The 18,737-nt window shown below is 41.2% G+C and overlaps 1 protein-coding gene across 1 annotated transcript in view; it reads right to left on the bottom strand.

The window, feature by feature from the left end:
* Positions 1-18,737, bottom strand: part of LOC124556269 — an 84,011-nt gene that overhangs the window by 11,133 nt on the left and 54,141 nt on the right. Inside the window, exons 2-5 of the mRNA XM_047130254.1 lie at positions 11,203-11,370; positions 4,492-4,875; positions 3,008-3,117; positions 2,729-2,918 (exon numbers count right to left, since the gene is read on the bottom strand). Coding sequence (XP_046986210.1) covers positions 2,729-2,918; positions 3,008-3,117; positions 4,492-4,875; positions 11,203-11,370 — 852 coding nt within the window. The remainder of the gene's footprint in view (positions 1-2,728; positions 2,919-3,007; positions 3,118-4,491; positions 4,876-11,202; positions 11,371-18,737) is intronic.

Genomic DNA, 18,737 nt, shown 5'->3' with positions numbered 1-18,737 from the left:
TAAAATGTGTGTTTAAATGATGCTGTAGTCATGAGGTGGCAGAATCTGACTGGTAGAATCAACAGAAACAAATGTCTGCTGTCCTTGGCTGGATGTTCACAATGGTAACACAAGATGGACAAGTGAACAACATGCCAACAGACTGAAGAGTTACTGAGAGAGAAACCAAGATGATGTGATAATGTAGTAAAGTAAATCTAGAGTTAGGTACAATGGCAACTATACACAACTGAAGTGAAGATAAGACATGAGTTTATGGCCATGTGGTCATATTTATCTCATCTGCAGCAAGAACTATTGTTGAAGCATACATTTGAGGAACTTCAGGGTGGCACTTTCTTGGAAAACTGCAGCACTTTACAGGTTCTGCCACTATCAGCCATCCAAGTCCATTTATTCTACTGGGTATTCAAATTTGTTGGGTCAAGACAATAAATGTGTTACCAACAATTTGAATCCTTCGCTCTCTGTATGACATTTTATCTGTTATTAAAATTTTGTAAGGCACTTTAAATACATTCAACAAATAAATACATAGACAAATGTCCTTGTTGGTGCTTCACATTTGATGTTTGTTCTGTGTGCTGGTGAAGTTTCAAACCATTCTTGCAGACGTCAGAGCCATAGTACAGTGTCAATTTGGCATCTACATGCAACTCACATTACAATCGCGTGCTGTTATTGGATTCTTGTGTTCAGAAAAAGAAACCATGGTGAACATCCATAAATGTTTGTGTGCAGTGTATGGTGGTGCTGCAGTTGATAGTAGTACAGTTGGGCAATGGATAAAGGAAGTTAAAACCTCAGGAAATGCAGAAACAGAGCTCCATGATCAACCAGGCTCAGGACGTCCTGTCACAGCCACTGCTCCAGACATCCACCCTACAGTCCAGACCTGATACCCTCAGACTTCCATCTCTTTGGGCCGCTTAAAGATTCTCTATGGGGGAAAACACTTTGAAGATGATGAAAGGGTCATCTATGCAGTGAAAACATGGCTATGCCTACAGGACAAGAGCTTTTACCGGTGGGTAATACATGCTCTTCCACAACATTGACATATGGCCATAGGACGTGATGGAGACAATCTAGAAAAATAGGACATGGACAAGACCTGTTTACCATGTCACCATATTCTGACTCTCAACAATAAATATGTTCCGAGAATAAAATGTGGGGCATTACTTATTGAACGACCCTCTTAGTATAATCTAACAATTTCTGCACTCTGCTGTGTATTTTCTCCTTAGAATCTTTATTGTTGTGTGGTTTGTATAATATGGAAGTATTATGGTTCTGATGTCTCCCACAGTACCAGTTTTTTAAAAAATATTTTATAGCTTCTACTGACAATTTTCTTACAGTCTTCTGTGTTGTACTTTATTTGATATACTTCGAGTTTAGTCTGTAGAGCTAATAATTTATTGTTTTATAAGCAACTACATCATATCAGATGTTATTGGTACACTGGTTTAGCATGTGTCAACATGCTACTATTCCTGTTTAAAAGATATGTAGATGTTTTATTATTCAATAGCTATCTCAGCTACTTATCAAATATTTATATCTACACTAATAATAAAACTGTAAAATCATCATGTTGTCTGTCTCTGTTTACACACTGATCTCCAAAACTGCTTGGTGAATATTCATGTGGTTTGCACAGGTAACTAGTCTAGCTGGAGGCAACCTATAGGATTTATTTCGAAACTGGACCGCAGATAAAAATAGCGTAATTTGAATTTTAGGAGTCTTCTCAGGTTAGTAGCTCAGATATTTGCCTTAGTGATGGTGTTGTATCCAAAGAACCAATAGATGATGCTGTCAGTTTTTTTACCTCAGTGACAGGAGTATTTTTAGAAGTTTACATCAGTGACAGAATTAAATACAACAATCTTATCTTTCTGAATACAAACTAACAGTGAATTTCCAGAATGAGATTTTCACTGTGCAGCAGAGTGTGCGCCGATATGAAACTTCCTGGCAGATTAAAACTGTGTGCCCGACCGAGACTCAAACTCTGCACCTTTGCCTTTCGCGGGGAAGTGCTCTACCATCTGAGCTACCAAAGCATGACTCACGCCCCATCCTCACAGCTTTACCTCTGCCAGTATCTCGTCTCCTACCTTCCGAACTTTACAGAAACTCTCCTGCAGTTTTAATCTGCCAGGAAGTTTCATAACAGTGAATTTACTTGGCTAGGCTATACAGATTTACTGATTTCACTTTGTGTGTTAAAGACTTTAAAAAATGCTTTGCTTGTTTCATTACGTTTCATTTATATTTGACTTCTTCACTAGGAAAACATTTCTTTACAAAGTGATCCTGTAACAGTTCTGTTTTTACTAAGTGAGGTACGGAACCCTAAAAAGTGACAGTATGCAAACGCCCTTCTTTATCCACTGTTAAGCACGGGCGTACAGCCAGTATCTGTATAAAAAGCTCACATGCTTAACTGGAAAATACTTATAATTTTGCAAGTGTGTTTATGCTTCTGTGAGTGTTTTACATTTCTCTGTCTATAAGTTAAAAAAATTAACCTCTTAGCCATCTTTATGATCCTTGGAAAGTATTTCACTTCACAATGGAATGTCTATTTAGCAGAAACATGAATGTTATAGTAGACTAATGTCTACTCCAACTAAAATTTGAAAACCTGCAATTGGAATTATTAAGCTAATGTTGCGTAGATATTCCTCTTAATTCATAACTGAATGCCAGTTCTCACCTTTTGTGAAGCCGGATCCTGTGAAACATCCAATGAATCATCAGAATCTAAGAGGTTTGGAATAGACTGTGCACTCTGCAAAGTCTGTTTCCCTCCATCACCATTGATATGATTAATTTCTTCTTCCTCAATACTACCAATGCTCAAAAGATTTGGCTGTGACTGAGCAAATAGTTTTGCTCTCAGCAACCTTCCGAGATGAAATAATACATGTTAGGAAACAATTTACCAAAAATCAGATAACTGCATTACAAATGATTGTAAATTTATAAGACCTACCTCAATTCTTCTTCACGTTTTTTCATCTCTTGTAACTCTGCTTGTATCTTCTCTTCAGCTGATTGGTAGCCCTTTCTCACTGGAGTCTTTACCAGGTCTTCATCTGAATCCTGTACAAAATGCTTCTTATATGAAATGTGTCAGTATAAAAATTACTCTCTCCCCTCTATAATTTGCTACTATGAGGGACGATCAAAACTTTCCATTTGAGTATTTTGCTGCAGCAAGTACACAATGTAACATGACTCTGATGTGGGTATATAAGCACCCACATGTGAAAGTATTAGTGTGGCATTCCTGTCTTTCCAATGCGTCTGTGTGCAGTAAATGTGGAAATGTGAACTATGGCCATATTACCAAATTCATGTTAACAGGAACAACATGCTGTTATTCTTTCCTTGGTTGCTGAAGGACAAAAACTGGAAGACATCCACTGGAGAATGAAGAATGTGTATGGCGCAGCATGTCTATAAAAAAAACTACCATTGTGGAATGGTGCACCAAGTTCGTAATAACGGATGTCCCCATATAGGAAATGTAATGCAGAAATTACACAAACTCATGTGGGAGACACTAGAACCTGCCCTATAGTCCTGATCTCTTGCTCACGTGATTATCATGCCTTTGGTCCCTTAAAAAAGTCCTTAATCCATTGAAAATTTCTGTCAGATGAGGATGTAGAACAGCCAGTTAAGAACTACTTCATGCAGCAGGACACGATGTTATATCAAACAGGTATTTTTAACCTGATGCATTGTTGAGACAATTGCCTCAATGCTCATTGTGATTTTGCGTGATTGGCATACCTATTCTGAACAGGGTGGTTTTTCAAATAGAAACTTTTTGATCACCCCTTAAATGTCATGACATGTACAGCTGGAAGTCCAATGATCTTCATAGCAAAGAAACAAGTGAATATTATGGTTTAGTATCTCAAATGATGCTCCGATTAGACATGGTAACTGGTAATGAAATTGGCTTTCCTATTTTGAAAGGGACCATCTTGGCATTTGCATTAGTTTAGAGGAACTGTGAAAAACCTACACATGGATGGCAAGATAGAGATTTGAGTTCCCTTTGCCTGGAATGTAAGGTCATTGTTTCAACAACAATGTTACATTTCTCAGCAAATATGTACGGAGTCTAAAAACCAATGGCTCAGGTACCATGTTGCATAGTATCAAGTAAACATAATGAAACACACACTTCAGTTGTGTGGCAATAAAACTAGGACACTATTTCCTGTACAACTGATTTGCAATTAGCAAACAATGGAAAATCCATAATAAAAACAATAAGCATTACATTGCTCTTCACCTTGGAGATGGCACTGAGTGGCAAATGGGCACATTTGCAAGTATATTTACAAATGCACTATATTTTTTTCAGAAATTTATGGTGTGTGTAGAATACAAAGGAAAAAAGCTCATTTGATTGATAAGTTCTACAAATATTACTAATTAATTCAGTAACACACTACATACCTGTGAATCATTCCCACTATTGATGTCAATGATCTTCCTTTGAATTGGAGGCTGGTTATGTACAGGTGAAACAGAAGGAGGAGAAACAACAACAGGTACAGTATTCCTTGGAGCAGCATAAATTCTCATCCTTCCATGTGATGCATAAAACCTCTGCATCAATCCTTTCTGTCCACCACCAGATGAGAACCTGTGTGTTGGGCTTGCAAATGGAGAATTATTAAGTGATGGACTTGATGACTGATATCTCTTTGTTGGAACAGCTTGTGCTGAGGGTTCTCCATCATTTAGTGAATCTGAAAGATTGTTCGAAGAGGAGAAACTATTTGGATCACTCTCTCTCTCTTCTGTGGAACTGTTGACAGCATCAGGTGTTTGAGATCTCTGAAATAAAAAATTAGATATCTTATTCTGCAACTATTCTGTTCAGATCAGGAAGTTATTTCAAACCTTAACTTCAATGATAATGCACTAAATTAGAAAGCGAAAAGCTGGACATTTTTAGAGAAAACTGAGAACACTGTGTTAGCAAGAACTTCTGCCGAGTACCTTTGTAACCATATCCTGATGGAACATCTAGTTCTTAAAACTGGTAACAGATGTAGCATAACACTGGACTGAAACTGGCCACTCTATTATCTTTAATGGCTTCAAGTTTCCGTCATCCACTTTATTCTTTTAGGGAAAGGTTATGGAAGAATTAAACATTGATTTGATGACAGATTTCACTGAGAAAATTATTTCAGAGTGTATAAATTTTTGAATTTGGCCATTGCTTTGATCTCCTCTCAGAGACTTAACTATTGACTTGGCTAAATTTCATTTCTTACCCTTTCAAAATACATGCAGTTACTGAACTTCCCTCCAACAAATTGCTCTGAACTAAGTATCTGTGAGGGACACCCACACAAGCAGGCACAGGTAAACAACATTATGCAGTTAGGTTACTCTGAAGATGAAAGGGAGAAAACTACACCACAGCAGTTGTTAATAATCATGAAGATATTAAATGTTTTTATGAAAATATGTAGCATCTAGAGAAAATTAAAAAAAAAATGAAATGGGTGGTTAGTGTTTCACATCTTATTGACATAAAAAAATTAAAAAAAATTTACACGTGTACAATAATGGGAGAAGAAAAATGATTTGATGAAGGAATCATCAGTGTTCTATACTTGAGTGATTTAGAGAAACCACAGAAAATCCATGTCACTGTTGCTGGAGATATATTTTCCCTCAGTTTTCTCTGACATGAACGTATTTTTAAGTTTAGGCTAGGCAGGATAGCCGCTGTCTTAATGTCTTTAGTAAAAAAAAAAGAGAGAGACTGAAAAAATATGTAACTATGAATAGAGAGAGAGAGAGAGAGAGAGAGAGAGAGAGAGAGAGAGAGAGAGAAGCCATCACCATCAGTACATCTGGGCCTTACCACGAAGCACAGCCGATGCCACTACACTAGCCATCTTACTGCCATCTGACTGCCTGAGCTCAGGCAGCCAGCAATGTGCTACTGCCTTATGGTCTGGGCCATGCAGTGTGCTGTGGCCAGTTTTACCCAGGGCAGTCTGTTGATTTAACTGCACTAAGGGGAAAGATGTCTTATCTAAATGGATGTGATAAAGTGGAAATGAAGAGATTATTGGAGAAATTTGCAGAATTATTTAACCTGCATGGACAATGCCTGCTACATGACTATTGCAGCATGGAATTCCACAACAAATGAGCTGCTTGTGTACAAGAAACAGCACTAGGATGTAATTATTAAAGAAAGCACCAGTGTTTAGTCAGTGCTTCTCATAACAGGTGGTAAGAAGGCTTATCAGGTGACTGTAAATATCTAAACAACAAGCAATAACTAATGAATAGCCCATGCCAAACATTACAGAGACCTTAGACAATCTGGTGCAATGCCATTATTTTATCACCATGGATTTGGTGGGGGGGGGGGAGGGGGGGGGGGCGTACCACCAATTAGAGGTAGCACTGGAGGATTGACCTGAAACAGCGTTTTCAGTTCCATTTGATCACTACCAGTATCATCAGATGCCATTTGGTTTGAAAAATGCAACTTTCCAACACTTGTTAGATGGAGTACTACAGAATCTGAAACCAAAACAATGCTTAGTCTACCGAGATGACACTGTATTGTCCAACACATCCAGGAGTATAAGGTGCATCTACAAGAGGTCTGAGTGCTTGTGTGTGGCACAACAGACCCTTATCTTAGAAACACGCCACTTTGTATTACAGGAAGTCTGCTATTCAGGCCATATCATCAGCCAAGACGGTGCACGACTAACTCACAGCTGATACAAGCTGTAAATGATTTCCCAGTGTATAGCACAAATGAAGAAATTACAGTAATATCTCAGGATTGCAATTTTATAGGGAATACATCCCAAAATTTGCAGAAGTAACAAGACCCGTTATGCCTTTGTTAAAGAAGAGGTAATAGGTTCACGAGGCTCCACACTGAAGCAGATCTTGAGGTATTGCACTGAAATGAATTTCGAGACAGACCTCCAACTCATGGCTAAGTGAATTTGGTTTTGAGGTTGTGCAATGTTCAAGGAAGTATCACTGGTACACTGACAGACTTAGATGCCGTGCTGTAGAATGTATTGAGTCAACACAGAAGAACAGCACAAAGCTCAGGGTGGGTGAGAAGCCCTGTACCCCTAGTATCAAACGCTAATTGATTTGATTTGTTTTAGCGCAACTATGTACTTTAGTATTAAGTGCCCAATATATCAGTAGGTTCCCCACCATGTTGTTAACACATTTCTTGACATATTTTTACACATGTCTGGGGTTACAGTGTGAAATGCATCTTCAACAGCATTGTGCAGTTCATTGGTAGCATAGCAACATGCAGATACATGCACCTTAATGACTCACCATAATGAGTTGTAAGGTGTGGTGATGTCAGGACGTTTTGGTGGCCATTTCAAGGAACCTGGTGGTGTTGATGCACCACAACTTATCAACCGTCGTAAAAAAAGCTCACTTAGGAAATTGTGCACTGCAGGAGCATAGTGAGGAGGCACTCAGCCTTACTGCAACCATATGCATTCTGTGAGGCCCCTTTCCTCAAGCTGAGGTATGAACAACATTTGGAACACGTGTAAATAATCTGTGCCATTCACAGTTCCTGGAAAAATGTATGGTCCAAGCATAAGTTGTGAAGTCATCGCTGCCCATATCATTATGTGAGGCAGCTTTCTTTGTAACTTGACCATGTAATGAAGATTCTCTTTGGCTCAAACGACAATATTTCTATTGTGTGAGCTGTGATAAATGGCACATTCACTTGAAAACATAACCATGGCATAGTCCGCTGCATTTTGAAATTGAGTTAACAAAACTTGGCACGCTGAAACACACTCATTCCAGTCTGTGTCCGATAACTCTTACGAACTTCAGTCATAAAGGTCTGACTATAATGTCTTTTGATATGATCTCACATTTTTGTCCTTGGTATACCAAATTTAAAGCATATTGTGTGTTGGCTTCACAGGAGACTGTTCAATCAAAGTAGAGACTCAGGCACGTTTCTTCTCATGTCTTCCTCCTTCCACTCAGTGGCTTCTCTTTAACACTGCCAAAAGCAAAAGCATTTATTTCTCAACTGGCAGGGTAAAGCTGTGAGGATGGGGCACAAGTCGTGCTTGGGTAGCTCAGATGGTAGAGCACTTGCCCACGAAAGGCAAAGGTCCCGAGTTTGAGTCTCAGTCCGGCACACAGTTTTAATCTGACAGGAAGTTTCGTATCAGCACACACACTGCTGCAGAGTGAAAATCTCATTCTGAATTACACTTATTATTTACACTATAAGATGTTACAAATTAGTGCACTACACCCGCAAGTGAATGGCTGAACAGAGAGTTCACAGGACAGTAGGGGAAAAATGTTAAGTAATTTCATGAATAGTAGTCACAATGATTTGAACACTTTACCATAATTTGTAGTGACAGCTTGTAACTTGGAAAGTGTACAAAAACATGGGCTTTATCCCCTATGAGGTGGTTTTTAGCCAAAAGACCCCATTCCCTTTCAAATTATGCCACCTACCCTAGGTGAAGATGTATACTTCACACAAAATTTTGCTACAAAATTAAGAAGTACATGGCAACAGATTAGAAAGATGAATATGAAGTCTTAAGAATGGCATGAAGGCACCCCACAACAAAAAGCTAAATTGGTTATGTACCACACTGGGCAGTGAGTAATGTTATCTAACACCTACATGCTGAAAGAAAAAACTAAAAAGCTAATTTTGCAATACCGGGCACCTTACCAGATAATTGAGATTATGTCCCCAGTTAATGTCAAACTGCAATGCCCAACCCAAAGCCCAATTGTCCATGTAGTAAGAACTAATTTATTTCATGTTGTACTGGAAGCACTGCCGTATTTAACAGCAGCTCCTTCTGAATGGGGAAGGGAAGCGATTGAAGAAAATACAAGGGGGGAAAGGTAAAATTAAGCATGTGACGCAGGATGTACTAATAGTCATCCTGACACTCCTAATGCCGTAAAACCATGAGGTGGCCTTGTGAGCTAATTTTTTGTGTTTGCTAATTAGTTATTAGGGATATTTGTGAGTGTATATTCTGGTAATGTGTCTATTTCTTTCATGAGACAGGCTCGAAGGAGACATTCTTGTTTAGTTAATAGGTTATGGGAAATTTTAGGTGAAATTTTCTGTGGAGTGTTAGTGGAACCTTAGGGTGTCCAATTTAGTTTAGAAGGGAATCAATGATGTTACATGGTGCAGAAAGTTTGTTGTTTGTTAAATACATGGTTTGTGTAGAGGCAGTCATGCAGACTTTTAAAGGCAACAGGTTGGCAGTAAATGAGTGATGGTGTGTTCATGTTACACACCTTTGGCCTTTAACTTTAAAGATATTTCATAAGGGATGTTTCCTAGGTCGCTTTAGTCAGTGAAGAAAACAAGGAATTTGAGAAAGTACTACTCTCCACCATGGAATAACTACAATGCCAAGTTGGGCTACTCACTGTTTGTCCCCCACAAAATGAACACACACAGTCCTCAAGTCATGTGAGTACACCCTAACCAGTAGTTGTAGTTTGCATCTGCTACAAACAAGGCTATTTCAGCTGTGTACAGCAAATATAACTGCATGAGCAGGGATTGTTGATAAATGCTATGTGATGCAATTTCTTAGGACATTTTTCCAGTTACCTGCCACCATCACTGGAACAACAACACTTAACACAAACTGCTCATTATGTAACTGCAAAACCCATCTTTCAAGACTATGCCCATGAAAAACCTAACCTACTTCAATGGAATGCTATACCTGACCCTTGCTTCCCTGAATCAGATGATATCAGCACAAAATAGTCACTTAATGATGGACCACCTGCTTGATGACATGAAAATTTATTGCACCGAACACCACCACTAACTTAACACTACACAGGAATTAGCATAACTCTCATAAATATTGTGTATGTCACCTGAGATGTAGAGTTGCCAAAATCCCACCTTTATCTTTCTTTAACCTGCAGGCCCATAGCAGTCATGTCAGAATCAGTGACTAGGTCTCATTGCGTGAGTAAAGGAGTGAAAACAAAACAAGGGGCCCTGACACACCATGTTTGAGAGTTGCAAGAGTCAGATCATGTATACCATATGATATTAAAATGGAAAGAGGCCACACAAAGGGGAAAATTAAGCAAGAAGTGTTTGCTCTGAATTCATGCAGTAGCAGTAGAATGTAAAGTGCAGGGTGTTGCTGCCCAACTCTTAAGCAGTAATCCAGTATCCAGATTAATCTATGACAGGAAGAAATGTAGCAGTATAGAATTTTAGTGGCATGGAAAGCAGCCCAGGACTGTAATCAGACCACAGTCACAGATAGCAGGCCAAACAGTGCCCCTACCAATGCAGCAATTCAGCATAAGCCTCTACTTCTGTACCATCACTCCCATGTGCCAACTACCTAGAAGTGGAACAGTCTTCAAGAAGCTTCTGCAGTTTGACACATTGACACACAACAGATGAACCCTGGTCATCAGCCTCTGCCCCAGAGATTTCCAACACAGAAACACTGCTCTTCTGTAAACTCAGCTGGGGCATCAGTATTTAAAACCCCTGGTACAGCCTGTCACCATTGGTACAGTTGGGCTGTAGTATGATGCGCAGCTGGTGCCAGATGTCGTCTAACATGACGCAGCCACTCCCAGTTTCTCTGGGCCACGAACCAACAACCACCGTCTGACTGCCTGAGCTCCAGCAGTCAGAAACCTGGTGCCACCTCATGGTCCAAACCATGCAGCAAGTTCCAGCCAGTTCCACACTCAGGGAGAACCACTGCCACCCACTGCTGCTCTACAGCTTGCAGTTCTGTGTTCATCAGCTACATATCTGGGTAGTTCTATCGGGGCCACTAGTTTAGCCCTGGCTACTGGCTGCCTCACTTTGCTTCACCATCCCATCTCATACTCCCAGCGTGCTCAGATCCCAGGAGCCTCGCCCATGCCTACTGTCTGTCTCTCTGTCACAGATGCACTGCTCTGTGTTCATGTATGATCATTATTAGAGAGTTCTGGCAATAGACTAGCTGTCTGCATCATATGCACCACCACCATGCACCTCCATCAGAGAGCCATTTGTCCGTATGTTCCAAAAGCATACCCCATTACATTCAATTAAACATTACATTTAGGACAACAATGACTTACCTTATGTACAATATTTTCATCAGATGTCTGAATTCCATTTGCTTCTTTCAGTTCTCTCTCCCTCTGAACTGCCTCATCAATTTCTTGTTGAATTCTTGTTGTTGCAGGCCGAGGAGGCTGAGTATGCTGTTGTTCACTTGAACTCAGAGTTTTATGTAGGAAACGAAACTACAAAAACAAACAGTTGAAATCATAAGAACTGTGTTAACAGTCACATATAAAAACTAAGAATTTAAAACTTTTCCACAACTATTTTATCAAAAAGTCTACATATTATCCATTTTCTAATGATGGCCACATTGTCAATAATGATCAATGGACATACATAGTATATACTAGCAGCACACAGTGGCCTGAAACCCAGCATGCTTTGCATCAAATCATTAAGGGTTAGTAGTGGGAGGGTAACCCTATGTGCCAACTGAATTTTGCCTCTCAGTATCAGTTTTTAAGAACTTCAAAGGTAGGAATTCTAGTTACAGTGTGAGAGTGTGTGTGCGTGTTCTCATGACCTATGCTTAGTTTTAAGCTCCCCACAATATCCGCTTGCCGGTTTTATTGCTGTGCACATCACTATGTGGGTTTGGATGTTTGGCTTCCCACGTATGGACTCTCATCATAAGTTCATTTTCTCTCAAGGGGGCTGTACTGCCCAGCTATTATCAAGCCACCATAGTCCCATGAAGCAACTACACAGTCAGTGTAGAGGAGCAACGTTATCATGCCTGTGCCGATACCAAAGTGGCGATGAAGGATATTCTTAAAAATTTTGTGTTGTAATTTACACCCCCTTTTCATAGTGTAACACTGGGCCACAATGTGGGCTCAGCTTTTCAGCTGCAGCTGACACTGATAGACCAGAACACAGACTTGGTTCACATCCTTGCCTAGCTGGAGGGGACCAGGCACACACTGGGCATTTTTCTTCACTGCCCCGATTATTTTTTCTGGTTTCAGTGAGACTATGAAAAGGTGGGAGAATTACCTTCCCCCACTTCTTGCTGCACTTACACATAAGGGGTATCATTTATCTAGTTGATAAGGCTATTGATAAGGCAGCCTTCTTGTCCAGCAATGTGGCTTTCTATGAAGTTGTCCAGAATTTTAAGCTCTGCTCCAAGCCTGAGAAAATCTCTTAACGAGCTTTGTCAGTTACTTATGCAGAACTTTGATCATCAAACCCATGTGGTGGTGGTGGTGGTGGTGGTGGTGGTGGCGGTGTGGTTTCAGTTTAACCAACACAACAAGTGCCTTGAGCAGTTGTGTGTGGCCTGGATGGCTGATCTGCAGCACCTCTTATGCAAATGATGTTTTGAGTGTCCAAATGTATGCTATCTCTTATGCAGACTCACTAATTTGGGACACGATTGTCCGGTTAGCTCCTGATCCTAATGTTCAGACTAGGGCATTGACCTTTAGCCATTGTTGTCACCAAAACGTCACTGGAGCATCTCTTTGGGTGTGGATCAAGCATGATGTACATTTTTCTCATATATGACTGGCTCAGCATTCTCCATTAGGTGCTCACGCTTTCCACAAATGAGCTATGCTGTCTAGTAGTTGTCCCCCTGGCATGTCATGCTCATCTATTCCACTGGCTGCATGGATGCATTGCACTTGGGTATTACTTGTATGAATGCATTGGTGCTAAGTTGTGTGTGCTGGCTGGTGATCAAGCTTGACACTGAACATCTGGGTTTTGCTTGTGGGGCGTGTACACAGAACTAGGCTACACTGCTGCACCAGGTCTCTCCTTGGTCAGTCCCAGAGCACCATTGAGATAGGGTGCACATCAGTTTCAGTGGTCCATTTTTGTGCAGCTTGTGGTGGTTGGTGGTTAACGCATTGTCCAATTTCACATATGAAGCTAAGCTGTCCTCTACATCGTCTACTGCAGCTGTTCATGTGTTTTATTTTTTTTTTTTTTGCCACCGAGGAATCCCCTGGGACCCTCTTGTCCAATAATGGGAGGCCATTTGTGTCAAGGAAGTTTGAAGACTTTTGCATCCACAATGGTATCCAGCATCTGACTATATCCCCACTTCACCTGGCTTCTAACTCTGAGGTGGAGCACTTCATGTATACATTTAGGACCCAAATGAGGATGTCTGTGTATGCTTGTCTTCGTATGTTAGACATATACTCTTGGGACACCCCTTACAAGTTCTGAATTGCATGTAGTGTGTTTTTTCAAAGTTTAGTGACAAAGAATTGGCTAGGAACCAGTGATTAATGTCCACAAATATTTTATTGGCTGATCTTTCTAAGACTACACTTGATTTGCTATTTATTGCAATGTTTGTATCATCGGCAAACAAAACAAACTTGGCATCTGGTAATGTTACTGATGAAAGGTCATTGATATACACAAGAAAACGTAAGGGCCCCAAAATGGAACCTTGTGGGACCCCACATGTAATTAGTTCCCAGTTGGATGATGCCTGATAGCTTGATACATGTCTCTTTCCTAATAACACCCTTTGTTTCCTGCCAGAGATATGAGATTTGAACCATTTTGCAGCATTTCCTGTTACACTATAATATTCTAGTTTACTTAAAAGGATATTGTGATTTACACAGTCAAATGCCTTTGACAGATCACAAAATATACCAGTCGCCTGCAATTTTTTGTCTAATGAATTAAGCACATTTTCACTGTAAGTGTAGATAGCCTTCTCAATATCAGAACCTTTTAGAAATCCAAACTGTGACTTTGACAGTATGTTATTTGAGATAAGATGGTTATAAAGACGACTGTACATTACTTTTTCGAAATTTTTTGAGAATGCTGGCAACAGTGAAATTGGACGGAAATTTGATGGTATTTCTTTATCTCCCTTCTTAAACAGTGGCTTAACTTCAGCATATTTCAGCCATTCAGGAAATATTCCACGGATAATCGACTGGTTACACAGATAGCTTAATATGTTTCCAGAATGAGATTTTCACTCTGCAGCGGAATGTGCGCTGATATGAAACTTCCTGGCAGATTAAAACTGTGTGCCCGACCGAGACTCGAACTCGGGACCTTTGCCTTTCGCGGGCAAGTGCTCTACCAACTGAGCTACTGAAGCACGACTCACACCCGGTACTCACAGCTTTACTTCTGCCAGTACCTCGTCTCCTACCTTCCAAACTTTACAGAAGCTCTCCTGCGAAGCTCGGAGCTGCTGATCAATGAAATCCTCCACAAACGGCTGCAAATACCTTGGTATTCTCTATGATTTACAGTAAACAGGTGCTTCATTCGCTGTTGGTATCCTATGTTGTACTAATGGAGTTGCTGGTAACGGCCCTTGTGGAAAAACAAATCCTTAAATTCCCACAATAATTCTTCCATATGCTCTCTTTCTCGTCCTTTCAGATAATTTTGACACGCAATGCAGTTCTATCGCCAGTTAGTGGTTGATCGCTTCGCCTACCTCCCGAACACCAGTCTTCGTCATCTGGCACGTCTAACTTTGCTACTAAAACTAATTTCCTCAAATTCGCGTCTACAGCGCTAAAATTATCGACGTTCACGGGAACTACTCGCCCGTCGTTCCCCTCCTGTATGCGTACAACACTACGTTTCACAAAACAACCCAGTGAACCCAAATCTTCATTAACCTTCAATGGTTCAGTAACACATACTGTAGCCGCAGGTAGATTCGACTCCACACTTACCCAAAGCGATTTCCCAGTGCCACTAGACACACACTCATGCGAATTAAGCCTGAATGCTAATGTACGAGGTTCAATTGGTTTGTTCATTACGTTGAACGCCCCTCGCGACAGCTCTGCATTGACAACAGTTTCCCCTAGCGGAAATAACATTCCACCAAGTTCCACAGTTCATTGTCCAAGGTCAATTTTGCCATGATGTTGATGCAAGAAATCTACTCCTAGGATCATGTCGTAGCCCTCACTTACTCATGGTACTACCTCCATGCAAGCATTAAATCGGACTTTCCCTATTCGAAAGCCAACTGTCACTGACCCCAGAGGTGTGACCTCCTCATCCCCCACTCCACGCAACCTATAACGTGGTGGGTCTAGCTTCCTTCGTCCCCTTATATTTTTAGTAGTCACTGACACTAGCGCCCCTGTGTCCAACAAAATCTTAAACGTTTTAGTTCCTATGGATCCAACCACTGAACATTCCACCGCCGCATACGTATTCGTAGCATTGAAATTAAACGGGAGCCCCTTTACGTGGGTCTTGGGCCCCCTCTGTCGTTTAACGATTGTCCACCTCTCCTATCTCCACTTCTCCATCCTGCACGCTGCTGATTTCCACCTCTTCCTCTATTCCTTGGCGACTGGGTACGTTGCCTCTGCACATGTCCCGTACGACCACACTTAAAACATTTCACACCTGCCGTAAACACTGTTTGCCTCTCGCGTGCCCCTGTTGCCACGTCTATTTCCTCAGATTGAATTGCCAGCTGAATGGCCGAATACAAATCTTTCGGAGTCCCTTCACGCACTTTCCGTGACATATGCGCCGGTAACCCTCTCAAAAATACATCAAGTGCTCTTTGCTCAGCCTCCTGCAACAGAACGCTATTCACTTCATCGCTCTGACCCAACTCGTAAGTATACTCATTAATTTCCCTTATCCTGTCCGCAAATTTCTCCACTGTCTCCCCCTGTCTCTTAGTAATTGTACTTACCCTCTCCCTAAAGTACCGAGCGCTATTTTGTTTCTTGTATTTTTGTAAAAGCCCTTTCTTGAACTGTTTAAACTGTCCTACCTTCCTTAAGGTCTCAGAACACCTTACATATGTTTTCGCTTCACCTGTTAGTCTAATCTTGGCTATATGTAACAACTGCTCGTCAGACCAACCATTCATCACCACTGAAGTCTCCAAGTCCTCCACAAACGAACGCACATCCTCAGATGCCTTGCCAGAAAACAGAATAATCAAACTTGCCGCGGCTGCATCAATCTCCTTCACCCTAGGCATAAACGACTGATCAGATGCGGTTTCCCGCTCACTTCTAGATGTTAATTCATTTCTCAACTGCGTATTGTCTGCTGTCAACTGTGCTACTTTTTCCAACAAAATCCGCGCCGCTTGTGGTTCCGACACACCTTGCCTCCTTGACTCTGCCACTATGTTGCTTTCGTTCCCAGTTAGTCCCGAAACAAATCGATTAAGTACAAGAATAATCTGACTTCCTACAGCTCCATATCGTCATACTCAGTATCATCGTTCATAAACATATACAAAAGTAATCAAATGCCACCAAACAAAAATCTTACTGCCTCAAATACACTAACACTTACTGTGACAACAAAAAATACTATGTCCACGAAAACATGTACAATGTGGCTTGCCAGGAACCATACTCGAAAAAACAAAAAAGAAAAAAAACGTCCAATCTCAAACAGAACAATTTTGGCAGCACTCACCACATCTTGTGACCATAATGCAGGTGGTGGGCTCGAACGTCATACTGGACAGACGACGTCCGCTATTATGACACTAAATGTAATGGCTGATTGCCAGGAGGTGCTGACAGCCGGCTGAGCAGTCTTCTTCCCCATTCATTCAGCGCTGCTCCGCCGGGAGCTGTAGGCCGGCCCCGCTGCTGCTTCTTCCTCGCTGGCGTAGCTGAGAACGCGACGGCAATGACCACCCGCGATCTGGCGTCCGAATCTGCTGCCCTTGCCTCGGGAAGTGTCCAGCGTGTGTCGGGAGCCGAGACGACTGCCCGCAGTAGTGAGCTGAAGGGTGGCCCGCCTGGCTTGCTGCGGACCCCGCGTCGGTCTCAGAGAGTCGAACCAACGACCCGGCGTGGACTGGGACGCTGGCGCCCCATCTGTTGCTGTATGCAGCCCGGTGGTGTGATACGCCCCGCCGTCCAGGAGAGCTGCCACACTTGAATGAATCTCGTTAGAAAATGGCACTTATTTATACTTGGCTGTGCGCCAATGCTTTACCAAGAGGGCCGCTTTGCATCATGCATGCATAACACTTAGGTTGGCCAGTGGTCCTCTTCTGCTTGTGACTTGCGCCATGGAAATTGCTGTGTGCGCCCTCTCTGGCAGTTCTAGGCCCCTGTGGCCTCTATTTGCTTTCGCAACTGCTGGTATGCGTAACTTACTGCAATCTGGCTAGCACCTGCCTGTAACTCGTGGTCCAAATATCGCACAAAACTAACTTTCCCTATCCTAAGCGGTGTTGCCGCTGCAGTACAAACAGAAATATCGAAGCACATCTAGTAAGCACTAAGAGCAAATACTTACGGAAAAAAATCCGAGCAGCAATTGAAATCAACTCTGTACACATGCCAAATCCTTGTTGGAGACCCCTACATGATAGGGTGGTAGTCAAATGAATATGTAGATCTGTGTCCAGACTTAAGACTCTGTCAAGTGCAGCACTACATGAGTCTGTAGACAGACTCTCTGATGGGTCATAGCAGTACACACAATTGTTTCCAGACTTTGATTTTCTAATACATCCACCATCTGCACCACTCATTGAATCTCTTATAGGTATGAAGTGACTGTTATTATACTTTTCATGATCATCCTGTCCAAAATGCATGCATCTGCATCTTCAAGGAGACTTAGGACTGTTTAGTAGGTTGGCATATAAGACGCTCAAATATTTTCATAGAAAATCAATGAACACGTGGGTATGTTAGCAATAAGAGCGTATACAAATGGCAAGGTGTCAAGAAAATATGAAAAATGACATAAAATTGGTAAAATTGAGGGAACGCCTGGTATTATCACGTAAAACTGAAGTAAATACATGAACATTGAGGGAAATACGATGAAGTATGTAAAATAGTGAAAACCTCGTAAAATTACGGAAGTTGAGTGGGCATACTTCAAATTAGAAAAAAATTACCAGTAATATTGAGTGAAATCGATAATATTACATGTTTTGGAGGAGGAGAGTGAACTGATGCTGAATATAGGCCTAAATACCTTAATAGTGGAAAGAGAAGGAATTCTAGAGACAACAATATCGTCTCACACATGAGCAATACAGCCTCACATCGGACCATGACTTCTATGTGCAAGAGGGAGGCTAGCAGGAACGGTGGTAAACTGCATGATATTTATTTCCTCGTAAGATCTCACTGTTTCTTTGTATGCATTTTCGGCTATCAACAGTCATTTTATATGGTGGTTGTGAACATATCATAATTTCCGAACCGTAATTGAGCTTGAACTCCCTAAACAGTAGGCATCATACAACTTCAGAAACCTATGTAGTGTTTGTGTAACAAAGAATCCGGTGTTTTCTTTGGTATTCAAGGTAGATGTTTTATCACCTTACAGTTTGTCACCGTACTTTATCGTAGAAAAACTTGCGTGTAGAATGTATGTCATGCGCTGGAAATATATTTCTTACATTGGAATATTAACAACGTTGCATTCTACATGACTAATGATTGGTTGGAAACTGGACAGCTCTAGCATTATGGTATGTTTAAGGGGAGAATCATGTAGCCCTTGGAATGCATTTATGTTCCACAATCATTTCTCTCTTTCCGATATCTCCTTGGCGTAGACACCAAATATCTGAACA

The sequence above is a fragment of the Schistocerca americana genome, chromosome X, assembly GCF_021461395.2.
Source record: "Schistocerca americana isolate TAMUIC-IGC-003095 chromosome X, iqSchAmer2.1, whole genome shotgun sequence".
In the NCBI taxonomy this organism is placed as follows: domain Eukaryota; kingdom Metazoa; phylum Arthropoda; class Insecta; order Orthoptera; family Acrididae; genus Schistocerca; species Schistocerca americana.
Note: the sequence above shows the minus strand (reverse complement) of the source record. Positions and strands in the feature narration are given on the sequence as shown.